Consider the following 15,872-nt stretch of genomic DNA (forward strand, 5'->3'; position numbering starts at 1 on the left):
CTTTGTTCACGAAGACCAACTAGACCAGTGACACTAGTGGTTAAATGAAGGTTAGGATAGTAAAACTAAAGTCTCAACATTTAGTTATTCCGTAAATTAGCATGTCAATATCCACTAGTGATTATATTTACCACCTACAATGTTCATTCATTACTGAAGTTCTGAAACAAAGTGACAAGGGTTGCCTTTGTCACCCGTATGGCAAGGGATAATAAGTAGCTTTAAATATTATAAGTGTAATAACCGCAAGAACTTAAAATCTCTGACGAGATACAACGTGGTTTCATCTAGACATTCAAATCAGATCTCCAGAGGTCTAGAATTATTTGTGTCTTATTACTGCATATTGAGTCTGCTGTCAATATGCCTTCAACCATACCTTCAGTTATTTGGGATAATAGTAGGTACTTGGACTAGCCATTGATAACTTCCCCCTCAACTCAAGTGTCAAGATAATAGTTTAGATATTTTCCCCACACTTCATTATGCAGAAACCAAGCATTAAGATAAACTCAGTCTTCGAGAGGTCTTCAGGTAAAAGAACAAGTCCTGCTCTGATGAATTGATTGGAGTAATACAGAGACTGCGTGATCAGCCGCCAGACTTCTCAGCTTTTCCGAATGAAGAAAGAAACGTAACTCCAAGCAAAATCAAGTTGGGATGAATCTGAAGGTTAAGAGACAGTAAGGCAAATAAGCAGAGGGTTTGTCTTATTGTCAGGGACATCCCCTTGCTAGAGAAAGGGGCAGTTGCTTCCTTGCATGGGTCGACAGTTCAAACACATGATGGAGGAGAAGGATGAAGGGGCGGAGAAGAAATCCCAGTCACTCCATCATTCATTCCCCCGTCTCCACAACTGCACATCTAAGGCGAGATGCAACCTTGTCCCAATAAAAGAGCAGCCACCACAGATCCAAAGGAGAAGTTAGCGCAGTCATTTCTTTTGGAGGTTAACCACCAGCTACAGAAACAGTTAGACTTGCAGTTTGAATTAAGAGGTAGCTAGCTACCTGGTGAGGTTATCACATTTTAAACTTCTCCCTCATACCAGGATGTGTTTGTTGGTTTTGTATATTCTGTTTTTATTCAGACTTTAAACTGATTCACTTTATCAAAAAAATTATCCTACAAAGTGAATAGTATAGTCACCTATACAGTTCGCCAAAGGGCAGCTTTTATGTGAATGAAGTTGGTTCATTGGGTACACAAGGAAAGATGCACTTCAGTTGGGAAGAGGTGCACTGGGACCAGATACTCGGTGCATTCATTCACTTTTGGCAGTGAAGAATATTATTCTGATATTATTTAAGTTTTATTGGGGCCAAAAGAAAAATTGTATTTATGTATAAACAATTTTATTATCTATCAATATTTTCAAAGTTTATACAATGAAATAAAATAAAAAAACGAGGTTTAGATTCAGAATAACACATTACTTTAGTCATTTACATAACTAGTCTAGTGTTTTCATCACTTCAGACTGGTTAACCTAAAACAAAATACTACACAGTCCACTGTAGTATTTAGTGAGCTGATACAAGGAATTATGATTTACTTACAAAAGCTGTAGCACAATCTTTGTAGAAGATTAAAACCCAGAACATATAAAAGTAATAATCATATAAAAAATGCACAAAAATTTCATTGAAGTTTGATGAAGATATCAATCCTTTCTATTTCCACTAAGAATAACATTTCACGGAAATATTCAAGCTTACAACTACATATACAAGTGCATATATGCACAATGCTGAATAACAAAAGGAAGAAAACTTCGTGTCAGCCAAAGACAATACTAATTCTTTATTTGGAAATCGTACAAAAAATACACAGGAACAAGAAGAGTGGAGAAGGCAAATTAAAGTTTCTTAACCTAGCACTGTACAGTGTTCATCGAAAACCACTGAAAGAAAAAAAACAGTCATTTATTTTACCTTTGCATAAAGGTTACACAACCATTTTGCATCAAATTTGCTCTGGCCAAAATACTTTGGCTCTGGCTTGACTTTTAATAAAGACACTGCAAATGAAGAACCTTCATCTGCATTTTCAGTGAGACTGTCCTCCAGATGCTCCTTTTCTTCTTTGAGTAACAGCAATGATGATGGTCATGAATTGGATCATAAAAATATAAATATGGTTTTTCTTTTTATCGTCCCTTAGGTTGCTGTTGCCTTTTTTTCTATAGATTTTGCAGACAAGTTCACAATAATTATCTCAACATCAAGTGCAACTTACTTTGGGGTGCAAAACATTAACAAATCTGTCAGGGCAACTGAACATCCTCTCTGATGAGTGACTTTGCTTGTGCATTTTGACACCTGAAAAACAGTCTGGCATTCAGAACCAATGACTGTGATTTGCAGAATACAAGACAAAAGTACAACAGGCAGTGTAAAAGAACAATATCTATCCTCCATGAGTGCTTACATATGCTATGAATCTACAAGAGAAAAACTGTTTCAACATCGTCTTTCTTCTGAGTTAACACATTCATTCTAAGATGAACCGAATGAAAAACCTAATGAAAAAGAATCTTGGAAACCAAATGCAGATACAGGATATGACTTCTTTCTAGCATGAGTTTTCACATACCTTTTGAGACACCTTCATTCAAAACAGACGCAGGAGTCAAGTTAAATAAAATCATGTAATAAAAACTACTTGGACAGAGATCAAGTAAACAGTTTCTGTCTAGTGTGAATTCTCGTGTCTTTTAAGAGGACTTGGTTGAGAAAAACTTCCTTGACATGTAGAGCAACAATGTGGTTTCTCTCTGGCTTATGTTATTCTTAATTTTCAATTTATATCAGGGGTGCAATGGGCTCCAGCCTGGGGTCTATGATTGCACCTTCATATTCCACTAGCCTTATATCCAAGGGCTCGTTTCAAGGTGTTTACCATTGCTTTGAGGGCAGCAATCTGCACCTCATTTATACTGGGGAATTTCATATAACCTGAAGATATTTTTTTCCGGTTTTTCTTTATAAGTCCTGTTGCTCCTACCACCAAAGGTATTGTTTTATATATTTCCATCAGTTCCCATGTGCTTTTCAGGTCATTCTTCAGGTCTTGGCATTTTGTTATTTTATGCCTTTAAGCTCTATTGAGGCCAATGTCACTGGGTACTGTCACATTTATAATCTTTGCTGTTTATTCCTCATTGTTCCAGATGACAATAGCAGGTCTTATAGCACCTACTTCTATATATCTTCCTGTTGGAGGTGATTGGATGTGGTTCATGCTCCCACACTTTTTCTTTCACTTCAGTTCTGTATTCTTTACATATTTTCCAATGTATATATTTACAGATCTTGTTGTGGCGGGCTGTGTAGTGACCATCTGCAAGCAGGGTTTGACAGGCTGACAAACCTACACTGGTCATTTGCTGATATACCCGCCATTTTCTTGAAGCTGTTTGTCAGGAGGCCCTGATCTTGTGCTCCTATTATCAGTCTTTCTCCATCATAACCTCGATCTCCATTTCTTATCCATCTGAGTGACTCTTCTTTATCTATGTAACTTTTTCCAGTTCGTCTTGAAATCTTCCTGCCCTTCCATGGTCTTTCTACCTTTCCATTCTAAGTTTCTCCTCTCTGTGACTGTATTTCTGCTTGGTCTTCCTGGCTATCGTTTTTGCTGGAGTCTGTTCAGTACCCTCTGTGTCTTCTAGCAGATCTCCTGCGAAATTCTTTGCCTGTTTTGTTACTGATGTTAGTTGGCTCAGGGCTCCATTATGGTGTTGGGCAACCTTTTTGATGTTTTCATCCTCAGAGCTTTTTAAGTACTACCCTTGACATATTATTGCTGCTCTGTAGGCCTGGTTGATCTCAGCCAGGCCTAATCCACCTTCTCTGTGAGGGAGGTATATTATGTCCATACACTGGTGTCTGTATGTGACTTAATGTAGGGTGAGAATCTTTTAATATCCATCCTGTCTAACTCACCTTGTGGCCAATCTACAATGCCAAAACCATATGTCACCAATAGTATTGCCAGCTGGTTTATGACAGTGATCTTATTCTTTGGTGTTAATTCTTTAAGTGGCTGATGTATTCTTTCTTTATCTTTTCTCTCACTTTCTTGTGTTCTATACCAGTGTTTTCTTCTATTCCCAAGAACTCCTCTGCCTGGTCTTCAACAGATATGCCTTCCTCTACCTTTATAACTTCTGATGTTACTCTCTTCCCTCTCTTTATTGTACTCGTGGCACTCTTGTCCAACCCAAATTCCATGCAGGTACCATTTGAAAATTGGTGGACTGTCCTAACTTGTTCTTCCAATTTTTCTTCTGAGTCTGCAAACAACTTCAGGTCATCCATGAAGAGCAGGTGGTTCACCCTTTTATTCTCTTTCCTACTTCTGCTTTTACTTAGGTCATAGCTAGTGTTAATGTTGTTCAAGATTTTACTAAGCAGATCTATGGTCAAGCAGAACAGAAGTGGTGAGAGGCCGTCACCCTGGAATATTCCTCTTTGGATTTTTATGTCTGGAATTACTATCTGGTCCTCCTTCCTGGTGAGCTTAAGTTTACCAATGAACAGGACAGCGAGAATACTGGAGATCATTTCTTCTTTTTATTTACACCAAAGTTTCTGGAATCCTTTCCCCTTAGACAGAGAGTGGTCTTCCACTTACTCATCTGTGCTGCCAAGAAAGATCTTATTTCCTCATTGATGTTGTCTAATTCCATACATTTGAATATCCAGGTGCATGGCACGATGTCAAATGCCTTCTTGTAATCTATCCAAGCCATATTAAGATTCCTTTGTCTTTTCTTACAATCTTCTAATATTATTTTGCTTATTAGCTGCTATGACTCCTTTGAGCCATTTGTAGGTTGTTGGAAGGCAGCAGATGGGCCTATATTTGTTTGGGAGCTCAGTCTCTGAGCTTTTAAGGAGAAGGTTGGTATTTCTTGCTTGAGCCACTCTTGAGAAGGCTTGTGCATAAGTGTGACGTAGTGCTGTGATCTTTTTAGCCAGAAATTGGGGTCTTGCTATTACTGTTATCTTGAAATTATTATATTCTTTTATTTTCTTTGTTACTTTTTCGATGGTGAACCTTACTGGTGGCATTTGCTGTTTCTGGCTGTTCTTCTGCCTAATAGTGTCAATCCATGAATTCTCTTGGTGTTGTCTAGGGTCTTCAAACAGTGGCTTCCGAAATCTCTCTAGGTCTTCCTTGCTCGGAGGTGATCATACCTCCACTGTTTCTTTCGTCATTTTCTCCAAACTGCCTATTTATCTGTTTTACTTTTATCTTCTGTTGTTTGTTTCCTATTTGTGAAGCTAGGGCCTTTATGATGGCTTGGTGTTCTGCCAGTTTTCCACTCACTTGTTCATCTCCTATTCTGTATTTTTTCGTTATTTACCTTATTTTCTTGAGCAGATTTTGTGAGTGCTTTTGATCTCTCATATAATTGGTCATTTAGAGATCTCTTCCTTAACTGGTTTATTTTATCATGTTTCTTATTCCTCTCCAGTATGCAACCTCATATGACGTGTAAGACTCTGTTTGTGGGAAAATGCTTTCCCACATTCCTTGCACATATATGGCTTCTCTCCAGTATGCAATCTCATATGACGTGTAAGATCTGGTTTCTGGGAAAATGCTTTCCCACATTCGTTGGACATGAATGGTTTCTATCCAGTATGCAATCTCATATGAAGTGTAAGATTTGGTTTCTGGGAAAATGCTTTCCCACATTCGTTGCACATGAATGGTTTCTCTCCAGTGTGGATTCTCATATGAACTGTAATATCTGATTTCTGTGAAAATGTTTTCCCACATTCCTTGCATATGAATGGCTTCTCTCCCGTATGGATTCTCATATGTCTTGTAAGATTTGATTTATGGGAAAATGATTTCCCACATTCATTGCATATATATGGCTTTTCTCCAGTATGCAATCTCATATGAAGTGTAAGATCTGGTTCGCGGGAAAATGCTTTCCCACATTCCTTGCATATGAATGGCTTCTCTCCCGTATGGATTCTCATATGTCTTGTAAGATTTGATTTCTGGGGAAATGCTTTCCCACATTCGTTGCACATGTATGGCTTCTCTCCAGTATGAAATCTCATATGATGTGTAAGACTTGATTTCTGGGAAAATGATTTCCCACATTCTTTGCACATAAATGGTTTCTCTCCAGTATGCAATCTCAAATGAAGTGTAAGATTTGATTTCTGGGAAAATGCTTTCCCACATTCATTGCACATGAATGGCTTCTCTCCAGTATGCAATCTCATATGAAGTGTAAGATTTGATTTCTGGGAAAATGCTTTCCCACATTCGTTGCACATGAATGGCTTCTCTCCAGTATGGCTTCTCATATGAAGTTGAAGATTTTGTTTCTGGGAAAATGCTTTCCCACAATCATTGCACATGAATTTCTCTCTGGTAGGATTTGTAATATCATTTGTAAGATTAATTTTCTTATAAAATGCTTTCCCACAGTCAGTTGATCTGAAAGGCTTCTCTCCATTGTGACTATTTCTTCTTTCTTGTTTTACTTCCTTTTTGCAAGTTTGTGGATGTTTTTCACTCACTGTTGAATTCATTTCATATGAATATTCATCATCTTCATTAGACTTATAGAATTCCTCTGGTTCTATTTTGATGTCCATCAATGGATCCAGAGACAAAAAGTCTTCATCACTGGTTCCACTAAGGGCAGCCAAGTTGCTGTTTTCTTGATTTATTGAAGGTAGTGATAATGTACCTTCAGTTTCACTTTTCAAAGGAAATTCTAAAGAATGTCCTGGATTCATTTTAGCCTTATGTCCTGTCCTGTTCTGTAATGACAATGTGTTCAATTCACAACTCTTAGCACACAATTGTTTACAAATAATTACTCAATAAATCTGTTAAAAATGAAGTTCAATATCTTGAAGGACTATAACTTGATTTCACTGCTGATGTATGAATCTAATATTCAAAACAACTTTTACTTGTTGTTTAAATTTGTTAAATACACATACAATAATTCACTGTTGTCTGAAACACTTTAAGAGTTGCTATTGGTAATGTTCCATGTAGTACGAATAAATAACATGCATTCACAAAATCCTGATGCTAATCAAAACTGTCGACGGAAGGAAGGGTCTTCTGAGGGAGAATCTGAAATCAAACAATGCAACACAGAGTTAGGAAACATAATGCCAGAACTGAAGCAGCAAAATAATAAATCAAATTCAATTCAGGTTCCCATAAAGGTCTCAGGACGATTAAAAAAGCGTGCATTTGATAGTTCTATCGAAACATGAATACAATCCTACCAAACGTTGTGCAGACACAGCATCGAAACATTCCTGAGGCAACAATGCAACAATAGATTAACAGTTAATATTGACGCCCACCACCTCACATCTGTAAACCTTCTAAGCTTGACATTACAATACAAATTACTTATGAACATATCTTATTAACAAATCAAAAGCCAAGAAGAGAATATGCAAGAGACCAGCATAAGAGTTTTGTGGGGTAACGGCAGGAAGGGTACAGTACACAGCAAATGCTTAATTATATGTGACCCAGCTATACATAACACCATATTATCCAAGATGCAGTAGATATTAATAAAAAAATAGTAAGGGCCAATTGAGTAGTAATTTGAAGAGAGATAAAAGTTTTCAAATTAGTTCCACTGATTGTTATTGTGGATACAATACAAGAGTAGAAATTATGACCAGCAACACTGATGACAGTCTTGGAAGGTATGTGCTGCTACATTTCTTCAAATATGACATTTTTTCAGAGCTTTACGAACCAGAGCTTTTTATGAAGGAGTATCTTTCAGTGCATGTTGGAAATGGGTTAACTGGTTGTTAAGAAGAGTGAGTAGGGTAATGAACAAAGAGGGGTGGCTGTGATGGGAGATATGATATAAGGTTTATGTTTGCATACCGATGAAAATTTCATATTATAGCATTTCCTCGATTAGTGTATCTGCATATGCATGCATGGCTTGCGACATGGTAATATATTCACATTTAACTCCAGCCCTACCAAAATCTACATGAATGTATACATACATAAATAAAAATGAATACAGTAAAAAGCCCTATTGGTTTTCAATGCTGCAAAGGTGGAATATCTAAAAATTTTTTTAAGTAATGTGTATTTTTCCTAATATACAAACCAGAAGGTCTTTTCATATGGATATAATTGCAGTGCAAGCTGGGAAAACAGCTGTTTAACTTTAAATAAAGTGGTTAACTATCAATGGTAGGGTCGGAGTCCGGCCCACCCCACCCTTATGCTTCACTTTAACCTTTTGGCTCAGGTAGCAGAATGAGGGGTGGCTTGAGGTGGGCAATTTATGTAAAGACCTAAAGGTTTGCATGTTCAGAAAAGTACAAATTACTTAAAATATTTGTAGTCTGTTCCTAAACAAATATAATCCTTCATTCTTTACATATGAAGACTTACTTGTTGGTGGAAGGATTCTGAGTAAATCTCTGAACTGACTGGTACCTCAATTCACCTGGGCCAACTTCCTTGTCATGTAGAGCAGAGGAAGGAGTCCTGTGCCTCTGACCTGTTGAGCTTATGTGATGTTCAACTGCCAGACTTCTGGGCCTTGCAAATTAATGGGCATGTATAGCATCATTTATTAAAAAGGGTTTGGATGAACCCCTCGTGTCAGAGACAATAAAAGAATAATAACACCAATGGGTTTTTTTAATTGTCAGCTCCACTCCCCCTTTGCTAGAGAGAGGGGATGGCCAAGCACCTACTAACCTACAGACTTCACGATTATAGACAGGGTACAGGACTCAATTATATAGCTCACCTGCATCACACACCAACCTTTCCCCTGCCCAACAGGCGAGGAAGGGTATAAAAAATAAAGGGAAGAGAAGGAGGCCAGTCACTCACACTCTCTTTGTGACTGAACAACTTAGGCGAGATGCTACCTGTCTCTCTAGGGAAGCCGGGTGAGTTACACAACTTGTTGACCTGCCATCAGAGGACCCAAGGAAAAAAATGTCCATAAACCCATGGGCAATGTCCCAAAGGTAGAAGGATGTGAATGTAGTTTTTCATGGAACACACTCCCACCCTTAGTACTTGTGGAAACGACAGGTTCTTCCAGAATGCAAGGGACAGACCAATGCCCCTAACCTTGTAAGCTCTTACTCAGAAAGTACTCCTAACTACCTCGTCAAAAGTAGGGTATGCTCTTTTGACTTTCTCACCAAGCCAGAAAATAATCTTGTTCTTGGACACCTCTTCCTTGGTCAAGCCAGCACTAACAAAGAGTCGTCGACACTCAGGACGGAGATGTCAAAACCTCTTTAGATAGCACCACAACACTCGAACTGGACACAGTAGTATATTGTCTTGATCACTACCAGCAAAGTCCTCTAGGAAGGGGATAAAAAAGAACTTGAATCTGGTGTCAGGAACCGGCGAATTCTGAATCTTCGTTACGAATTCTGGGACAAGCTAGAGCATGATAGATCCTAATCCCTTCAAGTGTTTAACACTGAAGGAAAGTCCATGAAGTTCACCAACTCTCTTGGCCAATGCCAGGGTAAGCAAGAACACAGTCTTGAAGGTCAGTTCCCTGTCTGACAACTCTCGTAAAGGCTAGGGTGCACAAGTCAAGCTCTGTAAGACAAGAGTCACATCCCACTCAGGGGGATTGAATTCCCTGGGAAGGCAAAACTGTTTGAAGCTTCTCAATAGCTTGGAGATCACAAGGAAGAGAGGTCGACACCCTTCAAACAAAGGATTAGTCCAAGGGCAACTCTGTAGCTCCTGAACACTGACACAGAGAGAAACTTCTCTCGGCGAAGAAAGACAAGAAAGTCTGCGACATATATTGAAGAGGAGATCCAACCAGAGAGATATCCCATCGATGACACCAACAACAGAAGACGACCCATTTCCTCTGGTACACAGCTGCTGAAGATTTACAAAGGTATTCAGATGTCTTGGTCGCTGTGTGACAAGAAAATACCTCTCGCTCGCAAAAGATGGTGGATAGTCTTCAGGAGTGAAGTGACAGTTCTCTCACAGCCTGGTGATACCTCTCTATGAGCGGCTGGCACAGCAGGTTGTACCAAGCAGGAATCTCTCTTGGTACCAAGGAAAGTAGAGCTAGCAGTTCTGGATACCACTCGGCAAGTGGTCACTTAGTAGCAACAAGGGTCATCTGAAATTTGGGGTGATCATGACCCTGCTGATCACTCAATGAATCAGACAAAATGGAAGAAAAGCATAGGCCTTGGAGATAGTCCCATGGGTGTTGGAAAGTGTCTTCTATTGCTGTCCATGGGTCTGGCACAACAGAACAGAATGCCAGGAGCTGTTGTGCAAGGTTGCAAAGAGGTTTATGGCTAGTAAACCCCAAAATATTGAACAATCTTTCTATAATTGTCCCTATCTCCTGACCCTGGCGACTGAACTTGTCTGCTACTACGTTCTGGTTCCCTGAGATTTACCTGGCTGACAGCTCTACTGATCGTGCTACCGCCCACTCATGAACCTGCATTGCCAACATGTGGAGCTGAAAGGAAACCATTCCTCTGCTTGTTGACCTATGACAATACTGTACAGTTGTACAGTATTGGCAGGTTAGGGTTGTCAACACGGTCTAGATACAACAGGTCAGCCAGCACGCAGCTTTGGGTATGAATCCCCAATACCATGATGTCACACGCCCTGGTCTCTCACGCGTGGTTAACCAAAACAATGCTTTTATTTGCTACCCATAGTCGTAAGGTGAACAACAGGAATTGTTGTGTGCCCATATATCTTTTTATTCATTCATTTATGCTATCAAGTAACTACACGGCATTTGCCTGTTCTAATACACGTGAAAAAACGAAAAACTCGTGTGTAAAATACCATCGATTTCCACAAGAAACGCCATAAATAGACCATTGGGTACATGCCTGTTGTCTTACGGACAGAATAAAATTTTGTTCCCTGATGTTCCCCATTTAATCAAATTAGTAAGAAATGGTTTTTTCCTTAATAATGGAGAGTGTATCTCAGATTCTAGCAAACGAGAAATGCTTAGTAAAACAAAACAGACTATGGGCTTACATATAAGATCAATGAAGTGCATTTAAATGTAACTGGTCAACAAAAACAGCATGTTAAATTAGCAGTAAAACTGGTGTCTACATCATGTGCCAAATCAGTAAAATATGTAGGCGAAAGGGGACTGTTGAAGTGTCAAAACTGGAGTGAAACGTCCAGTTTTATTCTTTTAATAATGAATTATTGGCTCGACGTCATAAATTATTCTTGCATGTATGGGGAGTTTGGTAAAATCAGTGCTTTTGGTATTTATGTAGAAAAAGAAACAGGTAAATTGCTCAAGGTCATCGAGGTAATGAGTATTATGAGTAATGAGTTGAAACTCCTAATGCAAATATATATTAAAATATATATATATATATATATATAGATATATATATATATATGGTATATATATATATATATATATTCATTTCTAGAGAAAGGAATAATTTTTTCATGCAAATCCACCATTGCTTTATTTAATATGTTATAAGCCTCTCATAGTATTGGCTACCTGCTGACACGAACATTAAATCAATATTGCCTTGAACATTTCTATAGTTGCATAAGGCAAATGGATGGATCATCATGATCATCCAAATACAATGAATTTTAAATTCAGGCTTAGAAAGTTGTTGTTAGGGAAGGAAATGAAGGTAATAAGTGGAAAGTGTAATATCACCTCCATTGAAAAATCCCTTGAATCTGCCAATGAAGATGAATATGTAACAAAAGAAATATGTCTAACAACATAGATGTTTAGAAATTTTTATTTTTATTTAGGAAAAGCTGTTTTTTATGAGGAAGAAGACCTTTTGAGAGCAAACAGAAATAAAAAAAAGTTATCGAGGGTGTAACTGAGGAGGAGGCCCTTTAATACATTGGGGGATATATTGTCAACAAAAATTGCGTGAAATACCCTGAGTTAGGAAATAAGAATAAATAAATACCAATGAATGATACTTGGATAGACTGCGTTAGTAGGGAGGAGTTTGCATGCATCTTCTATTTTTTTTTTTTTTTTTTTTTTTTTTTTGCAGTTAGTACACAGGCTAGCACTCATGGAGGGCAAACATTGTTTTAAAAATCTTTGCTTTACATAAAAAAAAATCTGATATTGAAGTTCCTGACATTGTTATTGATTTTTTTTTTTTGTAAAGATATCAGTATATTTTCGAATATCTTAATTTGATAAAGTAAACAAAACGTTAAGGGCAACCATGCAGGGAGGACTAAGAAAAAAAATTAAAGTTGTAATTTGATAAAATATTTTCAAAAGGCAAATGTTTTATATACATTCTTTTGACGCTTGAAAGATCACATTTTCAAAAACATTCTCTTAAAAATAAAGAAAAAAAAAATCTTGACGGTGTGTTAGACCTCCGTTCCTAATGGTTCTGACCACCACACTCCCTCAGATGACATAGGTGTGCAGAAGAGGCTTAAAATTGCGGAGCTGTCTGGCTGACCTGTTCTATCTGGACCGTGGTTGTCGACCACCTCTCGCAATGGGGATTTTCCCGTAAGTTTAGCACGGGCTATAAAAATGCTCATAAATGCTTACTTCTAGAGCTTAAACACAAAATATGACCTTAACCATGCTCCATAAGCCTTAAGCTAACTTTTGAATAAAATTAAAGTTACTGTAATTTCACTTAAAAGTTAGCTTAATACATTACCCTTAAAATAAGTAAATGATTTGTAAAACTATATGAGTGTATGAAGATTACAGACATACAACAGAGAGAGAGAGAGAGAGAGAGAGAGAGAGAGAGAGGAGAGAGAGAGAGAGAGAGAGAGAGAGAGAGAGAATTATTATTTTCATTATTCAATGTAATTTAATTTAAACATAAAAGCTTGAAAACTTATAAATCACATATGGAATTAAACAAACACTTTTGCAAGTTTCTTCAAGAGTATGAAAATGTTGCATTTCCTTTTGCATGTCTTTGAAATACTCTTGTATGATAAATGGTTATGTTCCAATGAAAAGTTTGTGCTATTAAGAATTCGCACAACTCGAATAGCGTAAGATTGAGGTATTACTGTATTGTTGATATAAACACCACGGAGTGGCCCCCATCACCAGATCCTGAACCTCCTGTAGAGCCAAAAATGCCACCTTGAGATCCAGATGTGGAGCTGTCTAAAGTCCTGGTTCCACACACCTGAAACCAGCAATTCTTACAAGTGTGTTATCCCTCAGTCGATGTATCGACAAACAGAAGCATCTCGGGATTGGAACCACCAGGATAAGTCCTCCCTTGCTTCCTCTGAGAAAGGCATCTGGAAGAATAGGGACTCCCTTACAGAGACCAAAACTCCTTCATTCTCCACTGAACAGAACGAAGGTGAAGCTACTCACGAGGGGCCAGCTTCTCCAAGGATGGCAGGTGACCCAGAGTGACTTGGCACTGCTTAGGTGGTTCTTCCTATTGAGACAGGAATAACTGCATTGCCTCTCTGATCTTGCTGATATGCGAGTCTGAGTGGCAGACTCTTGATGCTGCCATATCTATCAGCATGGCTATATACCGATACTTTACCCTCTGCTTGGGTTGTGGCGGGATCACAGGCTCAAAAACAAGTGGGCATAATCCCCCCCTCCCCAACATAAACTTAACCAATCCGGCTGCCAAACTCACCCTCAGCCACATTTTCCTCTTTACACTACGGAATACGTACTCGAAAATTGACCTATATACACACAGAACAAAAACACAAACGCATATACTCACTCAACTCAAGATACTCAGGGCTATGCTGTGGTGTCCGCTTGTCGAGGTCACTGAGACACCACCAACAACAAAGACAACAACCAAGCACCACAACCCCACAACCCAACAAAAGCCAAGGACCACAACCCCACAACACAACAACAAACAAGGAATACAACCCCAACTCAACAACACAGCAAACATACAAGGAATACAACCACAATTCAACAACAAAGCAAACAAACAAAGAACACAACCACAACTCAACAACACAACAACAAACAAGGAATAGAACCACAACAAAAGAACACTGCACAAACAATCACTAACACAAAAAAATAAAACACAAAAAGGCAACACAAACACACCCACTAACAACACCAAGGAATCACAACAGCTCACCAACAACAACCCTTAATAACTCAAACATAACTCAACAAAAACTCATAAGCACAACAATTCTAACAACACAGGCACAACAACTCCAAGCAACAACATCAAACTTAAAAACAAATCAATAACACTTAACTTAACTGACTTTAAAAGCCTTCAACATTCTTCATAGACTGCTGCCGACAATATTGACCCTCACAGGCTCTGACTCAAAACTTTGATCTTAACAGCTAACTCCAGCTGCACCAGCAGACAACCCAGAACTCACCAACAGCCAATTCAATCGTTAACCATCCATCTCTCTCTCTCTCTCTCTTATGGAAAACCAAAACACAAATACATACTATACATCTCAACGTCAATATAAACCAAGAAACTTTCTCTCTCTCTCTCTCTCACTCTCTCTCTCTCTCTCTCAATCCTCAAGGACATTGTCAAATGGAACTCCATAACTCCTCCATAGGGTGTGAGATCATCCTTTTCAAATATGGCATTTTTATAATAAAATTAGATTTTACACATACTTACGATGTCGCTGAAAGCTTCCTACCCTGGTGGTAAAAATATTGCCGAACCACAAATTTTCCTCGGAAATCATCGGCTGCCATTCATGCACAAATTTCCGTATTTGGATGTCCTAAAAGATACAGCAGACACTGAACAGAGGCATCGTAAACTATGTGCAACTGGCAACATGATTGCAAGGAGGTTTGCCTTCTGCCACCAAGACCTGAAACTGGTGCTCTTCCGCTCGCATTGCTACAGTATTTATGGGTGTTCCCACTGGACGGACTATACTCGAGAGACCATGAGCCATATCATTGTTGTGCACAATGACATTTTGAGATGCCTCACAAACACTCTTCACTACCACTCCTCCACACAGATGTTAATAGAAAACCCCCTGGACAACTTAAAAATCATTGTAAGGCAAACAATGTTCAGTCTGATAACCCGAGTGAGAAACAGCAGCAATTCGCTATTACATAGCATCCTAAGGAGTGAAGGAAGATGATCTAAATTTTGGGAAATTTATGTTATATAATCTTTTTCTCCTATATTATTACTGTTACTACCAGTATTATGATTACTATCTTCTATACTACTTCAGCAACAGTGTGGATATTGCCGTTTATCCATTTTTATCATGCATCTGAATTGTGTATGCTACTGTCTGTATTTTGTATATTCTATGTATATGGCCCAAGCTGAAATAAGGGATATTATTATAATTATTATTATTATTATTATTTACTCCCAACAGATGAAGCAACTTTGCCAGCAGAGCCAGTATGTGAGTAAAGACCTATGGCGCTGTTGACAGGCCAAAGCATAATGCCTGGAATTGGAGAACCTTTCCTTGAAAAACAAAATGGAGAAACTTTCTGGAATCCAGATGGACAGGGATGTGAAAATATGCATCCTTCATGTCCAAGGTCACCATCTAGTCCCCCTGATGGATAGCAGACATCATCGACTGATTGATCTCCATGTGGAATTTTGTCTTGAGGATGAAATGATTCAAAGCGCTTACATCCAAAACTGGACTTCAGCCCCCTGATGATTTCGGGACCACAAAGAATCTGTTGTAAATCCCTTCCGAGTTTTGATCTTCTACAAAATTTGCCCTGAAGAATCCGTCTTACATTTAGCAGACACATACTGATGAACCATGCAAGGGAACGACTCCAGGCTGTCCCAGGCAGAACGAGGGAGAGG

General features: G+C 38.5%; 1 protein-coding gene across 1 annotated transcript in view; it reads right to left on the bottom strand.

The window, feature by feature from the left end:
* Positions 1 to 1,412: 1,412 nt before the first annotated feature.
* The window catches only part of LOC135213215 (gastrula zinc finger protein XlCGF8.2DB-like), a 154,923-nt gene continuing 140,463 nt past the window's right edge, over positions 1,413 to 15,872 (bottom strand). The window contains exon 3 of the mRNA XM_064247195.1: positions 1,413 to 7,125. Within this exon, the coding sequence (XP_064103265.1) occupies positions 5,646 to 6,776 (1,131 nt within the window). The 5' untranslated portion in view covers positions 6,777 to 7,125 and the 3' untranslated portion in view covers positions 1,413 to 5,645. The remainder of the gene's footprint in view (positions 7,126 to 15,872) is intronic.

This window comes from Macrobrachium nipponense, chromosome 42 (genome assembly GCF_015104395.2).
Source record: "Macrobrachium nipponense isolate FS-2020 chromosome 42, ASM1510439v2, whole genome shotgun sequence".
In the NCBI taxonomy this organism is placed as follows: domain Eukaryota; kingdom Metazoa; phylum Arthropoda; class Malacostraca; order Decapoda; family Palaemonidae; genus Macrobrachium; species Macrobrachium nipponense.